Source organism: Anas platyrhynchos, chromosome 3, assembly GCF_047663525.1.
Source record: "Anas platyrhynchos isolate ZD024472 breed Pekin duck chromosome 3, IASCAAS_PekinDuck_T2T, whole genome shotgun sequence".
NCBI classification, from domain to species: Eukaryota; Metazoa; Chordata; class Aves; order Anseriformes; family Anatidae; genus Anas; species Anas platyrhynchos.
Window position 1 is genome coordinate 53,836,342 of NC_092589.1, and position 18,153 is coordinate 53,854,494.

The 18,153-nt window shown below is 37.6% G+C and overlaps 1 protein-coding gene across 6 annotated transcripts in view; it reads left to right on the forward strand.

Moving 5' to 3' along the window:
* Window positions 1-18,153, forward strand: part of MTHFD1L (methylenetetrahydrofolate dehydrogenase (NADP+ dependent) 1 like) — a 153,660-nt gene that overhangs the window by 55,255 nt on the left and 80,252 nt on the right. For 5 of the 6 annotated variants that reach the window (XM_027454366.3, XM_072035909.1, XM_038177027.2 and 2 more), the window contains 2 exons: window positions 2,388-2,456; window positions 7,965-8,076. In XM_027454366.3, the coding sequence (XP_027310167.2) occupies window positions 2,388-2,456; window positions 7,965-8,076 (181 nt within the window). Of the gene's footprint in view, window positions 1-405; window positions 427-2,387; window positions 2,457-7,964; window positions 8,077-18,153 lie in introns of those variants that run through there. The other variant, XM_038177030.2, reaches the window with a different exon arrangement.

An 18,153-nucleotide genomic window follows, 5' to 3' on the forward strand; every position in this document is an offset into this window, starting at 1 on the left:
TCATGAATTCAAATTTTGCACTGTGATAACAGGAGAAATAATATTTTTTTCTGTAAACTAGAAGGATTAAAAAACAGGTTTTATTGAAGAAATAACTAACAATGAAATTTGTTCCCTTTCATGTAACGTTGTTAGGCTTGGGACTTTAAGTGCCTCAAATTTTTAAAATCCATTTAACCTTTTTTATAAAGGAAGTTTATATGGAACAAATTTTAAATTTAATATCCTAAAAAATATGCCCACTTTTTATAAAGATGGATTTTAAACGTGGATAAGGTGACTAAAACACAAGAAATCAAAGGCAACAGCAGTAGCAGTTATTTTGATGTGGTCGTGAAAAGAAGACTTATTGATAAAGTATTGAATTTACATTGTATTCTAACGTTAGAAAATTTTATGGGATACTGGTGAAGCATTGTTTAACTGGTGAGTTTTGTTATGCATTTTTAAGTTCTTTATCTGAAATAAGTAGTTCATAACTTTTACAAATTAAAACAGTGTATCTGTAAAGGAACTTGTGAAAGTGAAAAGTGGCAATAATTTTGTTTTTCTTTTTAAGATATTTTCCTTTTCTTTGTACTCAGACTCAGCTTTGGACTCAAATGAGTAGTTGTGTATATGTACAGATAAGCACCAGGTGTCTTCTGTGGAAGAGGTGGAGCTTCACACGTTGTCACAGAGAGCTGACACTCTGGAGTTTCCTTGGGTTTTGTATCCTAAAGCTAGAAATAAAACTTGTAGAATTTACTCCGTTAAGAGTAACAAAAGAAAAACAAAAAAATATTCTTTGTTAATCTAGAAGAAGGAAAACTGTATTGTTTTGCTACCAGTTTCTCATATTACATCTTTGTATGGGTCTGTTGGGATTTGTAGACGGTGGAAGTTTGTAAAATGAAAGGAGCCTAAAAAGATAAAATCCTTCCCTCCTTTCCTTTCCTTCATTCTCCTCCAAGGAAACACTTGCTAAGCTTTAGGAGAAATCAGTTTTACTCTTTTGCTTTCAGTTCACTTTTATCTGAGGTCAAATACAACGCTTCATTTTCTTCTGAAGTCTGTGTTCGGATGTGATGTTCAGAAAGAGGAAAGTAGTTTGTATAAAACACTGTATTTCTGTAATGACAGTGTACTTTAATCTTTCTCATCTGTCTATCATTAAGATTTTAGCACAGAGTATGATTGTTCAGATTTGGGTTAATGGGCAAGAGCTGTGTGGAGAGTTCTACAGACACTATTTTCATTGCTCTTCTTTATTTGAACATTATTGTTTAACTCCTAATAGGCTACTCAGATAACAGATCCATGGTTTTCAACCTTAAACAGTTTACAGAAGCTGGTATTTTTATTTGGTTTTAATATTTCTTTTCAATTAAATAATGTTTTAAATCAGCTTTTTGTGTTCTCCAGCAATGTTATAAGATATTCCTTGTAGCACTGCTACATTTTTTCTATCCGTGATCTAATTCTTTTAAACCCAAATACAGTTTCTTCTCAGAATCAAAATAATTTAGTAATAAATGGGAATATATGCTTGTGGTTTCTAGATAGTTTGTAGCTTGATAGTGTTGTGCATACTCTGTAGCCATTTTTTTTCTAAAATGGGCATTGAATTTTAGTGTAAATGCTGTGTAATGATGTCATGGTATTCTCTTAAATTAAATCAGTGCGAAACCTATACTTCTTATCCAGCCTACACTAGATAAGATTTGTGCTTGATATCTCTAGGGAAGAGTAAGATTTATTTTTATTTTTTCTTTTAACTAGTGCACATCAATTCCCTCAATTCCCTTTTGTTTTCTTGTCATTACAATAAGGCGCTTTTAATTTTTGATCTCATTCATTATCTACTCCTAGGCCTGCTTTCACCTTGTGTCTATTATTTGTACAGGTCTTGCAAAATACCCTTTCTGGTTGTTGCTAGCTATTGATTCATGCTGTTGATTCTGTCATGAAAGAAATACATCTGTCATTTCTTTAGGCACCTTTAACAAGTTATTGTCGTCTTGGTTTCTCAAGTCTTAGTAGCCTTTGCTTTCACTTCATCTTTTGTTTCCATGAATGTCATGCTGATCACTTAATAACTCAGTTTCTGGTTTCTCTATGAAAAGGGAAGAATATTAACCTGCTATCTTTTAGAGGGTACTCATACCCACAGTACAATCGTTACTGTTTCTGGCACACTTTGTGAATGTGTTAGAAATCTTGAGTTAACATTTAGATAGATTTGTAATGTAACACTAACACTACTTATCCATTATGGTTTATGAGCAAACTTTTTTCTTTTCCTTTGAACTGTAAAGTGTTTTGTATTTGTTTTAACTTTAATCTCAAGCTCGGTAATGTTGCGCCTTAGAATTGAATTCCTTAAAATGTGAACTCTTGTTTTTTAGGGAGTAACAGGTGCTTTGGCAGTTTTGATGAAAGATGCAATTAAGCCAACACTAATGCAAACATTAGAGGTGAGTATAGCTTGTGATGTCTGCCCTTCTTCTCCAGCTTTCAAATTCCATGTTGTACTTGTCATACTTCTCTCTAGTGACTGCACTTAACTTTCACGGTTCAGGCCAGGGTCGACTCTGTAAAGGCATTTTAGCAAATGTTCATTTGTATATGTTAATTAATCAACCCTAGCTGCATCTGTACCTTTTTGGTCCTTTTTTTTTTTTTTTTTTCCTTTGTTTGAGAGTCTGGCTTTAGTCATAATTTTGCCTGGAGCTAAAAGCAAGCTGCAGTGTACTGCTGATCTGCTTCTGAGCACACTGGAAAGCAGGTTGGGCTTCTGAGTCGCAAACTTCCTTCTGTTCCCCCTCCCCTCTGCTAGAGGTGTTTCCTTTAAATCTGTTTGCTGTATACACATACATACGTGTATGTTCCTATGATGGATCATTTTGTGTGGAAGGCAGATACTTTGATGAGGCCATTTTATTAGGCGTTATCTTTTGTGCTGTTCAGAAAGAGGAGAGTCCTTCTGCCCATTTACAGTTTTTGAAAAGCAGGCTACCAGCCACTATTTCTTGTTATAGTGCCTTCAGGGACTACATGAAGCTTTGCTGGTCTGTAAAAGGAATATTTTACGCTTATCGTAGTAAGCTTTCTTCCAACAGCTCGAAGAATGTAGAATTTGGTACAACTGTGAACTTAGTGACTGGGCACTGTAGTATTGTCTTTTCAGTAGTGAGCTGAAAGATGAATGACATTCATGGGGACAGGAAGGGGAGAAAAATGGGAAATACTGAAGCAGATTTGAAAACAAATGCATTTGGAAGAAATCTAATCAATTTTATTGGAATTTTGGCCATCAAAATTGCATAGTTGGACTATCTCATAACAATTCTTCGCATGGTGAGAAGTTAAAGAGTGTAGAAAGATACCAGAGCAGTCCCCAGATGGTAAAAAGTCTAATTTTCTACAGCATATCAAAGTGATAGCTATGTTTATGCTTTTGTGTTTGGATGGCAACGACTTGCTATTCTCAAGGAATGTTAGAAAACCAGAATTTGTCATGCTACGTATTGTTTTGCTATAGCCATCCTAATTGATTTCTCCTGCAAAGGACATCTATTCTTTCATGCGGCTGTATGAGGCATATGAGTATGTGTATCAGAACTTAATAAAAAATCTGATAGCAGAAACTGGAGGTCATGTAGAATGAAAAATGTCATAGCCAGAAATGTGTATTAAATTGTTATTCAGGTAGTGCTTATTAAGCTTCATTGACAAAGTAATTTTGATTCTGTTTAATGTGTCACTCTATTTGCACTTCACATACCTCTTACAAAATAATGTTTTGTTGTAGTGTTCTAGAAGGCGACTATAATTGTCAGAAGAATTTATTCTGATTAGCAGGCATTTGGTTCTGGATGTGGCATTCATTTCCTTTGTTTGTTTGTTTCACTGCATTTCTTTATGTTTGTATTTCAATGCAGTAAAATTTCTGCCTGTTATGTGGTGCTCTTTTCTAGTCAAAGCTATAGTATAGTTGAAACATCTGCAGCAACTATTGCTTTTTAGGAGGGCCCTGACTGCAGTACCCAAGGATATTTTCCCAAAAATTCTTCTTACAAAGTTATTTTTAAAATTACTTCCAGGAAACTAAAACAGCTCAGAAGACTGCTTTGTGTTCTGCTTCTGCGATATGAGTCTGAATGACAAACTTTTGTCACCCTTTGAGTACCTGTTGAATTGCAGGCTAGTATCATTCATATATCCAAGAATGGAAATCTCCAGCTTGTCAAAATCTTGTCCAAGATAATCATAGAATCATTAAGGTTGGAAAAGACTTCCAAGATCATCTGGTCCAACCATCCCCCTACTACCAAAGTCACCTACTAAACCATGTCCCTAAGCACCAAGTCCAACCTTTCCTTGAACACGGTGGCTCCACCACCTCCCTGGGCAACCTGTTCCAATGCCCAACTGCTCTTTCTGAGAAGAAATGTCTCCTAACTTCCACCCTGAACCTCCCCTGGATCTGATGCCCAGCTCTCCACACCTTCCTTTCAGGTAGATATAGAGAGCAATAAAGTCTCCCCTGAGCCTCCTCTTCTCCAAACTAAACACCCCCAGCTCCCTCAGCTGCTCCTCACAGGACTTGTGCTCCAGGCCCTACACCAGCTTCGTAGCCCTTCTCTGGACACTTTCCAGGGCCTTGATGCCCTTGCAGTAAGGGGTCCAAAACATAATGCTGTGCTTTAGTTGGTGTGATCCCCTTGGGCTGTGTTGTCACTGTGTGTAGAGGTGCAATGGCTTATTTTGTTACTGCCCATGCTGTTGTTACTGTTCTTGAGCTTCAAGCTTGTTTTGTGTCCCATTTTGTGAATAAATAGTTCTCATTATTGTTAATTTTTAAGTTAGTGCTTAAAAATAGCTGCTAATTTTGATAGCTCCAATTTTTCCTCTAATAAGGGCAATCTTTTGCCTTGTTCATTTGACTGTAGTGCACTGAGCCACCTGAGAGTGTAGAGTCTTCCAGCATGACAGATTTTAAGCCAAGCTAATTCTACTGTATTCTGAGATGGTGGATGTAATAATGTGCCTTCTGTTATAGGAAACAATATATTTCTGATGTGTGTGTAAATTTCAAATCTTTTTTTTCTCACAAGCCAGAAATGAAATTTGAAGCCCAAACTACACTTGAAATAATCGTAGTAAGCAGCATCCAAAAGAAGAGGGACCTTTTAAGTTTCCAAAGAGACTAACAATAGCAAGTAATTGGGCAACATAATCCTATTTCTTCAGAAAGAACAAGTTCTCTATACAAGTGTAAAGACCTTTAGCACCAGCACCATGAGTTGACAATAGTAACATGAGAAATGATCCCGTGACAAGCACATCCACTGTCTACAACGCAGTGGTGGTGAAAAACAGAATGATATAATTACACAGACCACAAATGTAGCTTAGACTGCAACAGACCTGTCCTGCAAGTTAGAGATGAAACTGCTCCACAAAGCAGGCCCACTTTGGTGTTGGGGAATGGCAAAAAGACTGCCCGAGGAGAGGGAGCAGGAGATCTGGGTGATTTCTAGCTGATACTGACAGTTAATTTGGCATAATCTGTAATTAATAGTGGCTGTGGCTGCAGCAGCTACAAGCACCCATTGCAGAGATAGCTGTACTTCTATGTGATCTGGCAAAGAGTCTGTACACAGGTATGCTGTTGAGTGCTGGAGTTGTGAGGAGTTGCTTCAAAGAGCTCGTGATAGAGGGAGAAGAACGGCCTACTCAGCAGATGTGCACTAGCTTTGTAAGGACTTCCATACACACTGGAGAAGAGGTCTAGTAGTTTATAAATCAAAAATGGCTGAATGTTAGTCCTGCATGTTATGGAACTTGTGTGAATGCTTTTTTTTTTTTCCCCATGTGAGTTGACGTGTATACATATATATTTTATTTTTATTTTTTTTAAGAGATTTCTTGGGGGCACTTTCTATCACAACCCTGCTACTCTGTCACCAGAAATGCCACCTCAAGGAGTTAGTGTTTTATAAACAGGAGTGACAGGAAAATCTCAAAATGAGAAACATGGTAAAATGCTAGCTTAGTACTGTTGACTCTACCTGCAATAAATGTGGGCTTCAGCAGAACTTGTATCTAATGCTGTAGAATTAAGATTACTTTGTTTGAAATATACATAATGATTTCATAGTGTTTATCCATATTTGTCATGATAGATTTGTTCCCTTGCGAACTGATCCCATAATGTTTAGCATTTATTTATACCATGCGTAACGGAGCAGCTGCTGCTGTATGGGACAACTCTTTGTAGTTGCAGTCTGGCTGCTCCGTGCTCATCTGCTCATGTTACATTTCAAGTGCCACGCACAGTAAAGATGGTAATAAGTATTATAAACATCTTTCTAGCTGCCAGATAACTTCAGATATTTATTGACATTCAGGGTTTATTTTCTTTTACTAATGCTTGGATCATAAAGTTTCCTGTACCGAAAACAGTCAGCAGAATGCATCCCTGTGCCACTATTTGTTTCCTCATATAGCTTATTAAGAGTGTAACGAAAATAAGGGGCACTCTGTGAGATAGCTGGACTGACACAGAGAGCCTGAAGTTGGCCAGGGAAGACGTTATTGTCTCTCTTCCAGGCTGTGCTGGAGGCTCCTGAGGTTCTGCTGGAGTTTGCTCCCATAAGGACCTAAACTGTATCTTTGTTCCAGGGTTGCCATTGTCAAAAGACCCTGCAAATAACTCCCTCTTGTATTCTGGTGGATTTCAGATCTCCAGGGGAGTATCTTGCAATGGCAGTGGTTTAGTAGTATGTTTTCATTTCAAGTTAGTGTCAGAGGGCCTCTTCGGTACTGATATTCTGGAGCTTCCGTGTGTCACATCTGCCATTGTGTGCTCTGGGCTGTAGTAAGCTGTGGACTTGTAATTGCTTGCCACAAGAAATTAAGGACTCATAAAATGTAATTTTACTTTTTTAGTGATAAAACACAAATGAGAATAAATCCTGTGGATTTCAATCTAGTAGCTGAAAACAGCGGTCTTATTTATTTGAATACTATGAGGGAAAATACTGGATTAAGGTAGAAATAAAACTTGAGGAAAGATAGGCTTAGGTTGGTAGAAGTGGTCTGCATTTTATTTGTAAGTTCCAAGCCCTTTGGGATAAGAATAATCTTTTATTTTGCACAATACTTCTTATTAGATTGATACCTTGTGTTTGATGGTGTACCTAGTTCAAGTTTAATTTTTGCATAAATGCCTAAAGCCCTATTCATGTTGTAGTATGCTATTGGTAAGAGATAGGAACCAAGAAAAAAGATAAACCCTAAGTAAACGCTATGATATCAGTGTTTTGTGATGGTAATAATCTACATCAGTCTTGTTACAGGGCTTGATTTCTGGTTTATTTACTTTTTCTGTTCCTGTTCTACTGTTTCTTCTCTGACGTGTATAGGGCAGAATTGTCTTTAGGATCTAACTTAGTTGTTTGGTCTCTGGAGAATATCCTCTGCCAATGTGTATGCATATTCTCCTTTTCTTACCTCAATTTAAATAAATAAATAAAAGTTTTCTTAGAATAAACCTGAAATTTAATGTACCAGTGGCAAAAATGTAATTGTCTTTACTCTGAACAAAACAGTTATTTATGTATGATCACTTCTAGAGGAAGCAGTAAGAACAGGTGTTTGTTTATATTTTGTGTGAGATTTGTTCAGTGTTAGTAAAACAGGAAGATGTAACATGAGTATTTCACTTCTGTTATACAGTTCTCATCTTACATGGAAAAAATTGACTATTTTGTCTAAAGCTTTTTATCTTAACACTGGTGTGTTTGAGGGATAGAGGGAAACAACCAGCTTTTATTTGCTTAATTGTTTCCAAGTTTCTCCTTTTTTATTCTATGAGCTTTTGATTTGTGTATCATCTTGATTAGCTTGCAAGTCAATTGAGTTTGTGTTCTTACATATCCATGATATTAATGAAATATATATATTTTTTTATTCAGGGAACACCAGTATTTGTTCACGCTGGACCTTTTGCTAACATTGCACACGGAAATTCTTCTGTTTTGGCAGATAAAATTGCCCTTAAACTAGTTGGGGAAAAAGGATTTGTTGGTGAGTAGTTATTTTATTATATTATGATTTGTTGGTAAGTTGGCAAACGGTGGTGCAAAAGAAAAGATAAAATTGCAATGAAAAGTAAAGAATGCTACTTAATTAACTGCCAGAATGAATAATAATCTTAAAATGTAGTAATCTTAAATAATCTTAAAGTGAATGCATAAAAAACACAAAACACTACTTCTCTCACCCTGCTCTTTGCCTCAAGTGTTCCCATCACCATGCTTCTAGTTCTACAAGGATGCCAAAGCCATTAAATAACTTCATGTTTCCTTGTATTAGTATTCACCTGACCCCTCTTGATAACTGATGAAAACCATTCAATTTTCCTGTTTCATCATTTTTTCTGCCAGTACGGGAAGCTCAGACAAATCAGGGATCATATGTCCCTGAGCCCGTGCAAAGGCAACAGCAGACAGATGGTGGTGAAAGGAGGAGTAAGACTACCTTATTTTGGTGACAATGAGCCATTAGGTTGGCTCAGCTGTATCGTAAAACTTCAAGGTGAGGCCCTCATGTTCCCATGAAAGCATGTGGGTGGATGGGCTCTTTTGATATTAAGAATTCAGCACAAGCAAGTCTTACAGAAGGAGCAACAGTAGACATGTAGAACCAGCTATTATGGTAGTAGGCAAAATAAACTTGTGGCTCAAGTGCTTTACAGCAAACTAGATTTTATTTAAAAAAAAAAAAAAAAGGTGTTTTTTAAACTTGAGGATTGATAAAATGAAAGGGGTGTTGCTACCTCACAGTCGTAATGCCTTTCCACTGCTGCAGCCATTCTCTTGCCTGTGTCCTGAACAGCCTCACTAACTATCAAAGAAATGCACATATGAAAGAGACTGGAGAGAGAGGCAAGGGGGACTAAGCAGCCCCAATTTAAATTAATTGTCTTGGAGCGATATCATAATCAAATGAGAATGAATGATCAGCTTTCAGCTGGATGAGCTTTCTTGAACCTGCTTACTATAACTGTACTAGTGCTAGAGCAAAGAACATGCTAAGAATATCCAGCTAGGAACAGTGGGAGAGCAGGCAGAGGCCAGGTTGGCTTAAGTAAATCCATAAAATTGCACTTTGAATACCTATGGAACAATGCTTTTGAAGAGATGCAGTAACCTGAAACATAAATGTGCTTGTGCCCTGAAACTACCAGAGAAATGCACATGGATATGCTTATATCTTACTTACGTGTTACTATAAATTACATAAAGAGAACCAAATTACTTGGAAATATTGTTTGATAGGAGACATTTGCATTATTATAGAACCTGTTGTTATAATATAAATCAGCCTAGCCTATATATTAATAGATAAGGACTAGAAAGGTTTCTTACGCAAACTTGTTCACTAGTGAACAAGAAGACAGATCTCTTACAGGAATCTTAAAAAGGAGCAAAAACTATACCAGGAAAAAATAAAGGGTTGAAACCTGTTGATCATAATGACTTTAAGGGGGGGTGAGGTTGGGAAATAAAGCTTTTTTTTTTTTTTTAATGAGAAATATATCACTTTGTTGTTACCTAGGTGAAAACAAAAAGGTTGAACGGGTACAAATTTCATTTATCTGTGTTCCATTGTCTTGTGGGCCTTCTTCTTTCTAAAGAATATTTGTTGTTCTATTTTCTCATTTCTGCTTGTTCATCTTTATAGAAGTAAGTTTCTAATCTCCTTAAGCCTTATGTGAGTAAAAGAAATACTCTTCAACTTTTTTAATGGAACAGCAAAGTACATGCAATTACTTTTAGATTTCCATTAAAATATTATCAACAAAATCAGTTCCTAGAGTCAATTTTGCTAACCTCTGCACTTCTGATTCAATATAATTTGATAAGATTGTTGGACATTTGCACATGATACTTTGTTAGCAATAGCATTCTTGGGAAAAGTTTGGTTCAGCATTCTGCTCTCACTTCTGGTTAGATAGGAGAGAGAAAATGCTGGCCGTTATAAGAAAGTGAAGTATTGCACGTAGGGTGGTGAAACATGAGGTTTCCAAGATAGTCTGGGCATTTCATGTTCTTGTGTATTCTTTTCAAAATGCATGGCCATTTCAAGGAAAAGGGTTATGTTCTCCAGTGTTACAGTTGTGTTGTGTTACTGCTTATTTCCCCCTAAGAATCAAACTTCCATTCAAAGAACATTTTTGCATTTTGAGTACATTTATTAATGATAATAGAATCAGTATTTTATGAAGTCTTGTTAGTTGATGTGTGGCTTTGTGAAGTAAAAAGCAAAAGCATTTAGGATGTCTAACATTTTTCATAGGCTGGGAGCAGTAACTTTGTCTCTGCAGTAAGCAATCCATTCAAGTGGGAAGTCGGTTTTGTATCATCTTAATGGAAGTAGGTTAACAGCGTTCTTGAGTCTTGGTAGAGGTTTTGGAGCCTGAAACGTACTGCCTTGGGTTTAGGTTCCTCAGCTTTTAGTGCTTCCCTCAGGCACTGAGGGCATATGCAAGCATTTCGTGCTTTTTTTATTTCTTTTCTCTTATTCACCTGTTTGTGTTTAACACTTCTTTTTGTTTTGTTTGTCTTTGGCCCTGTTTTTTCTCTTGGGAGACAAAGTGGTATAGCTGCAATAGATGGAAACCTTCATGAGCTGCCATTTAAGGGCTCTTGTTCCAGACTTCTACATAGCGCAAATCTCTATGAAACTGGGCTCGAAATTAGTCTGCCTTCTGGAATCACAGATAGAAGGTGTGCATCAACCCACATTTTGGTCACATCCATACAAGCAAGGAGCCGGCTGCCCTGTGAAGCTACACAGCAAAGCAGCTAGCAGGAAACTTCCCCACATTCAGCTCAGTGTAGTGTGTGCCTGAAACCCATGCTGCCATTGAAATTCAGGGAGGAAAGATAATCCAGTCTTTCATACAGATGGTAGGAATTCAGGACAGCTGTGCTGCAGTTCTGTAACTAGATGAACTAGTTAGTTACTCACTCTTTCTAAAAGCATTAAAAAAAAAAAAAAAGATTCACTGTTCTGTATTTCTTTTTTGCCCCGACCCATTCTTTTGCAGTTCCAGTCCTTTTCTCAGATTGGATGTGACACTTATTGCTATTGTCTGGGCAAATTCAGTTCACGTTTTGCCAGGTAGGTTAGCTGTCTAATCTTACGAAAGAGTTCAAAAAGCGCTGGAAATAGCGTAAGGTACGTTGCAAGACTGCATGGCTAGGAGAGGTATTTTAGGGACCATGAGCTACGAGCATGGTTCTCAGCCTTGTGCAGAGGCATCCAAAGCAGGAACATGAGAAATGTGTGACAGGGTCTGCAACCATTTCCTGTATAGTAGAATAAAAATCTTATTCTAAGGAAGTTAATTCACTCATGTGATATGAGATTTTAAAATAATTACCTATATATATTATTTTTTACTTAAGCCATAATTAGTTTAGAGCAGAACTCTCTTGCTAAGTGTGCAGACCATACTAAAGAGAATTCTATGTCCTGAACACGCACCAGTTTCACATATTTATTTCATTTTCTCTCCTGGTCTAAGCAGCCTTCTTCCTCCAGCTGCTTGTTTCCAGTCCCGTGCAACGCCTCACTTTTTCCAGCACACCTGTTTATGGAGCCATGTGATAAACTAAACTGGAGAATTGTTCTTGGTTGAAAACAACTGCAACAACGGCAAAGAAAAAAAAAATCCCTTTCCTTCCCCTCCCAGACAGTGACAGGACAAATAGTTGTATGTGCAGCAGAGAGATGAGATAATACCACATAAGATGGTATTTTTGCTGAAATAATTATCTACAAAAGTAAAGCCTCATTTTGAGCTATAAAGTGCCAGTAAAGCTAATGTGGATTAGCATCTACAAATAGCTGATCAGACTGAGCTAGCATGGCCAGAGCAGCTATGCCTGTCTCCTTTCTCATCCTGTGCTTGACCATTTTTGCATGACATCCCGGCAGAAACCTATTGCCCTTTTTGTTGGCTTTGTTTTCTGCTGACTTAACACAGAAGCAGTTCAGCCCAGAGTCACAAAAACACCAGAGCTGCTGCAGGGGAGGGTGAGTTGGGACGGCCAGCAGCGTGACACCGGTCTTGGTTGTGTAGGTCCCGCTGTTTGTGTGACCATGTTCCACAGCCAAGAAAAAAAAAAAACTCCTCCCAAAATGTTCTTTTTGAGTTTATTTTAAAATCTGATTTTCTCTGTCTTGTCTGCATTGCCTGCTTCTGTGCTCACTCTGCAGCTGGAGTTGCAACGTGCTGTGCCTTCTCGATATTGCCAGAGAGCAATGTTGTATGAGTCTGATTGAAAAAAATCTAAACAAAGCACAACCGCTGAGCCCTGTTGTGAGCTCTCTAATGGAAGGCATTCCCTGCTTCGGTGTCAGGTATCCAGGGGAATCACAGACCCTTGTTAAGCTGGAGATAGCCAGAGCTCCGTAGCTCAGCTTCTCCTTTTCCCTCTCCCATCGCTCCTGTGTGCGCGGGGCTCTGGCTGAGGACTGAGCTTTGCAGTCCGTCACACGTCTCTTCAGCCTCTCTGGCAGCAGCCTGCAGGCTTCCTGACATTCATTCCCCTTTTTTTATGAAAGCTGGTCTAAGCTGGCCTGGTAGACTGATTCTAGATTGCTTGTTTTTGGTTCAACCTCATTGCTGTCACTTCAGCAGGATGGCTGGGAAGGCTGCTCAGAGTTTAAGCAGAGTCCTGTGTTATGACTGAGTGGGGAAATCTGTCTTTATCTGTGTTTATGCAGTCACTTCTTATTTCTTTTGTTTTATTTTCCAGTATTAACCTCCTTTATTCCCTCTTTGTTCTTCATTGCTATCTTCAGGTGTGGAAGTAATGTCAAACTTGTAGCTGATCTACAGAAGTTAGTCAATGCTGAAGACCCAGCGTGGTGTAAATTGCAACTGAAGTTTTTACTGGCAGCCTTCAGGATAAATTTTCCACTTCTGTAAAGTTCTGGTTTTGCACAGATTTCTCCCATTGCTTGCACTCTTACTTCCTGATCAAGGGCAGTGTATTTTAATTTGTTGAAACTACTCTTCTGAAATGCCCCCTGTGCCTCATTTTCTTGCCTCCATAGTGTCCCATCATCATTTTGAAAAAGATTTTTTTTCTTAAGTGTCATGGCAGTTTTTGCAAACAAGAACACTACTATGCCTCTGAGTGTCTAGGTTAGGATGAATAGGTTATGCAAACAAAGAATTGGTATATTTCTTCCTGTGACAGCAGAAGTCCTGCGCATGGACCCCCCAACATATGGTGTGTATCTAAGACTCATGTTTTTAACTCCAACATATTTCAGGAGGCAAGTTTTCTAGATAACGTTTTTTCCATATAAAATTTTGCAGTATAGGAAAGAAACGTTTCAGAAAACGGATGTTTGGATGTTCTTAAAGACCTAAGGCTGTGCATCCCCCTGCCATTTCTCAAGGACATACAATGGAAATAGTGTAGGGGCTCAACCAAACTAACCACTGCTGGTTCAGAGTCACAAGCACTTCATGTGTGCAGAACAAGAATTAGTCTTGTCCTAGAAAGACATGCCAGCTACTCAGAAGGCAAGAAGTGACAAGTGCCTACTGACAGGCAGCTGGCAAAAGCGCAGGAAACTGTGCTTGTATCACAGTGAGTTTTCATCCTGTGCACTCAGCAATTTATTTATTTATTTATTTATTTATTTATTGTGATAGCTTTCAAGGCAAAATAACTTAGTATAATTTGCAGGGAGACAAGAACTATGGGGTTTTGTAGGTATGCATCAGGCACATCTCTTGTGAGAGAGCAGAGGAAGAGTACAAAGCAGCAGCAATGAGATGGAATTTATTCTGGTTGCTGATGTCAAAATTTCCTCGCTAAGGACGAAGATTTGTTTAGAGACAGATGGTTTAAATTGCACCCAGAAATGTTGGGGTCTAGATTACAGAACCCATTCTAACTTGCTCAGGCATGTGAGGGAAAAGGTTTTTTTGCAATCTTTGCTTACTCTTGTGGACATGTATATAGGCAGTTTTGCTAAGAAGGAAAATGAGATACCAAAGCAATAAACAAACAAGACAAAAAAGAAAAAAAAAGGAAAGGGAAACATTGCTAACTTCAACACAGAATGCAGCTGGCTGCTCCTTGTGATGAGTCTCTCGCTCAGCTTAGGAAGAGGTCATGGTTCCTGACACTTAACACATCTAACATTGTCAAGGCTTCTGACACCACCTCTCTGCTGCTTATCCCTCCCCATGCTAGTGTAAAGCAGCAAAATACTTACCATGTAAACCTCCAAGGTCTTTTTCTCCATCAGTCAGATTTTTTTCTTGATGCTTTGTGAAGGTAAATAGAAAGGATGAGCTGTTGGGTTTTTTGGTCAGTGAATATAGGCTATCCAAGTGGTATTTTGAAGATTTAAGGGATGAAAGAGGAAGAGAAATGAGCTTCCTTGTGTCGTGTTTGTCGGCGTGTCAGAAATTATTACAATAAACAACTCAGCAGACTGTCCCATCCATCTCTTTAATCTCTTGAAGGTGTTTCAGCTGAGAGAAGAATTGCTCTAAATCAGAAGAAAAGTAAAGCCTGAATATGTTTTTGGAATCCTAACCCAGTCTCCTTCTGAACTTTTTTTCAGGCTTGGCCTGTATGTTGGGCAATTGCTTTCTTTCGTAGTCCCAATAAGCACATCCCATTCCACACTGCATTCGAGAGGACACTGCATTAAACAAAGTCATGCCAAACTCTGTCTTTCCTGTTATAATATGACAAGAGGAGGGTTATCGCAAACCCTTGGCGCCTTCCATAGGGAAGATTCTCTTCCTGGTGCTTTAACTGGTCCACTTTTTTAATGGTGTAATGGTCACACATTTTAATGGTATAAACATAGCTAGAAGCAGTGAATTCTTATGAGCTAAATAACTGATTGTTAATTGTACTGGTACTCTTGTTAGAATAAACTAACAATGCTAGCTGTTCTAACTGTCTGCTCAGTACATACAAAGTTGTGTTTCAAAGGGTATCCATTTTACATGCACTTAGAGCAGACATTATAGAATGAGTTTACAAGCCACGTTATAAAAACAGTATGTGTTTAATGCACTAAAGGAGTAATCTTCAGTAGATTTTTTTTAATGCCATAAAATACTTCAGTCTATTTTCTTAGTAGTAGTTTTTTTTCCAAAAAAGGAAAAATAAAGCCCAAATACTTTTGCTAAGCTTCTTTTGGCACCAGTGCAACATGCAATATATTACATTTAAATGTTGGACTTCAAGGATTTATTTTTTAATTTCTTATTGCTACCACTAGAAAGGGGCTTCATGCTGTGATCCTCTGGAGAGCTTTCATTTTTAAGATTCCAGCCAGTTTCTTTTTATGTTGTGTTATTTCATCTCCATCTTCTTCAGTGCTTACTTTCACATGAAACTAAATGCAGTTGCCACTACATTCATTTTGCTGTATGAACAAATGTGGGGTGGTTTTTTGCTCAACTGTTAAAGCAAGGCTAAGGTTTTGTGATACAGCTCCATGCTGGACTAGCTTTGTGAATTTAGACAAATAATCTCAGCCTCCATGCCTGCACAGTTAATCCCAATCTTTTTGACTGTAGTTTGTAAACTTTTGGGGAGCAAGAAGTGTCTCTTCATGACTTACAGGGAGATGCCAAACACCGCAGTAATAGGAACTTTCAGGTAACGGGGCTTTTGCAGGGCAGTGGGAGCTACCAGGACTACACTGACAAGCTGAAATAGTATTTTAATGCTGTGTGTGGTGACTTCTGCAGCGTTAGAACTTAATACAGCTGTTTCCTCTTTCAATCACATTCATAAATTAAAAGTAAAGATTGTACAACTGGTGAGACCTGTCCATTATTCTTGGTCCCAGGACAGTTCTCCAAAGGTGTAAAAATAGCTGGGAAGGATCTGTCATTCTTTCAGAGCAGAGGAAAGCCCAGTTCCTAGTAAATAGGATACCAATCTACTCAGGAGAAACAGATGACATTGGAACTTCTGTCCTGTTGTGTTTTCCCTCCCCTTCCCTCCCCACACTGGCAGTCTTACCTCAGTTGAAAGCTCTCAACTCATAAGAAGCAAATAAGCAGTTCTTTGTTCTTCTGCTACCTACTGGTTATATTGCTTTTATTTATAAAAAGAAAAGAATCGGAGGTTAAAAAAAATGCAAATAGTAAAACATCATACATGCTAGGAGGTTGTCTTAATTCATCGCTTGGCAAAGGCTCCCTAGCTAACAGCATTACCTTTGCTTAGGGTTATTTGGCAGAAAATCCATCATTCTTTCTCCATTTATGAGTATTTCATATTGACTTGCACTCTTTAGCAAGGGTCAGCAGGGCATAGTATGCATACAGAATTCAAGTCTCATTTCAAAGGCTGAATTTTAATTTTAGTGGATGGTTTATTTTTAATACCATTTGAAAATTTAAGCTGTTTAATAGATTTTTTTTTTGTTTGTTAGTTTTAATGGCTTTTTGATACTGAAACCTAATGTTCTTTTTATGGCCTACATGCATAAGAATTAGGTTTGCTCAGATATTTCCATCATGTCAGAATAGCCCTCTTTTTTTTTTTTTAATTTATTTTCTGAGTTGTGAATCTGCAGACAGGAGTGATTTGTTTTCTATAAACCTTTTATAATTAAATTGTTAACAATGTACAAACATGGAAGAAGGAATGTGTGTGTGTGTATTTTGTGAAATGTTGACTTAGCCTTTAAGGCTTCAGAAAAGTCAATACAAATGTGAAACTTGATAAGGACATAAATGTGTATTTCCATTTTTGATTACAGCAATTATGGTTGGCAGAGTTTTAATTTAATCTACTACATGTTTATATTTAACAAAATTGTTTTTCTTTTTTACAGTGGTACTCCATACACACATGCACACTGAGTGTCCAGTTAATAAATATTTCAGGAAGAATTGTTGCAAGTTACATTGATTTTTGGAGTAGAAATTAGAAATGTTTTTCTAGTCCTGCGCTACCCTCTCTACCAGTCCAAATGAAATAACATCATTGTTTGGTGAAAAGGTTTGGGTATCTTTTCAAGTGGTCTCAGAAGAAAAATGCGCATCAGAGGACACCTAAGATTTTTATTTGCAGATGTTTTGTTTGCCTCATAAATTTTATGAAATAGTGTAACATAAAAGAGAAAAAGTATGATTTCTCAGAAAGTGTGCTGACTTCAAATTCTTGTGTTTTGTTGTTGTTTGTTGTTTTTTTTTTCTTGTTAATCTGCAAACAGCAAACCATATGTGCTATTCTATGCTGGGAATTTCTAAATAATTTTAATTGAATACAGTTATTTCTTTTTGAAAACAGAAGTTAGGTTTTGATACATATCTGATCTTATGACCTAGAAGGAAGAGCATTCAAAATGTTGAGAATACATGATGAGGGATATACATTTTTCTAACCATTTCCAAATATTTTAATTGGATTGCAAATAATACTAGGTTATATATGGCTAGTGTGATTTCTTAATGGGAAGAGTGTTGCTTTGGCAAAGAGCCAAAGTGCTTTTGAAGGTCAGATGTTGACAGTATCTGAAAGTGTTCAATGTCTGTTCTCTGATTTTATAAAATAATACATTAAAAGAGAAGATTAATACCCTAGATGGTATATCAGGGTCAGTCTGCTGCTCTGACCCTGTCGTTATGGATATTTTAGTTTTGCAGTTTTATATAAGTACTGTGTAACTAATTTGATTTGATTGAGAAAATAGATTAGATTCAAATGCTGGAAGAGAAAATGTGGGTCACAACTATTTTTAAGCTTTGGGTGGCCTATCTGCCTTTATATGCTGGGTCCTTTTTGTTGGTCCCTTTATACTTGATTTTCTGTGCTGACAGCTTTATTGAAGCTGACAAACTCAAACTCTTCAACTTTGCTTCCTGCAGTAATAAGTCCCATGCTTGCAATGCAAGATCTGAGTGGGAATGAAGTGTCAGGGACAGAGCAGATGCTTTACATGCATGAGGATGCTGTGTCTATCTCCTGCATCTCAAACAGAGCTCCCAAGAGGCTGAATAACAGCTTCATAAATCATGGGTTGCAGGTTCAGCTTTTCCTGCAGTCAATTAGGAATTCAGCATACGGTGTGGGGCCCTTTGCTTGC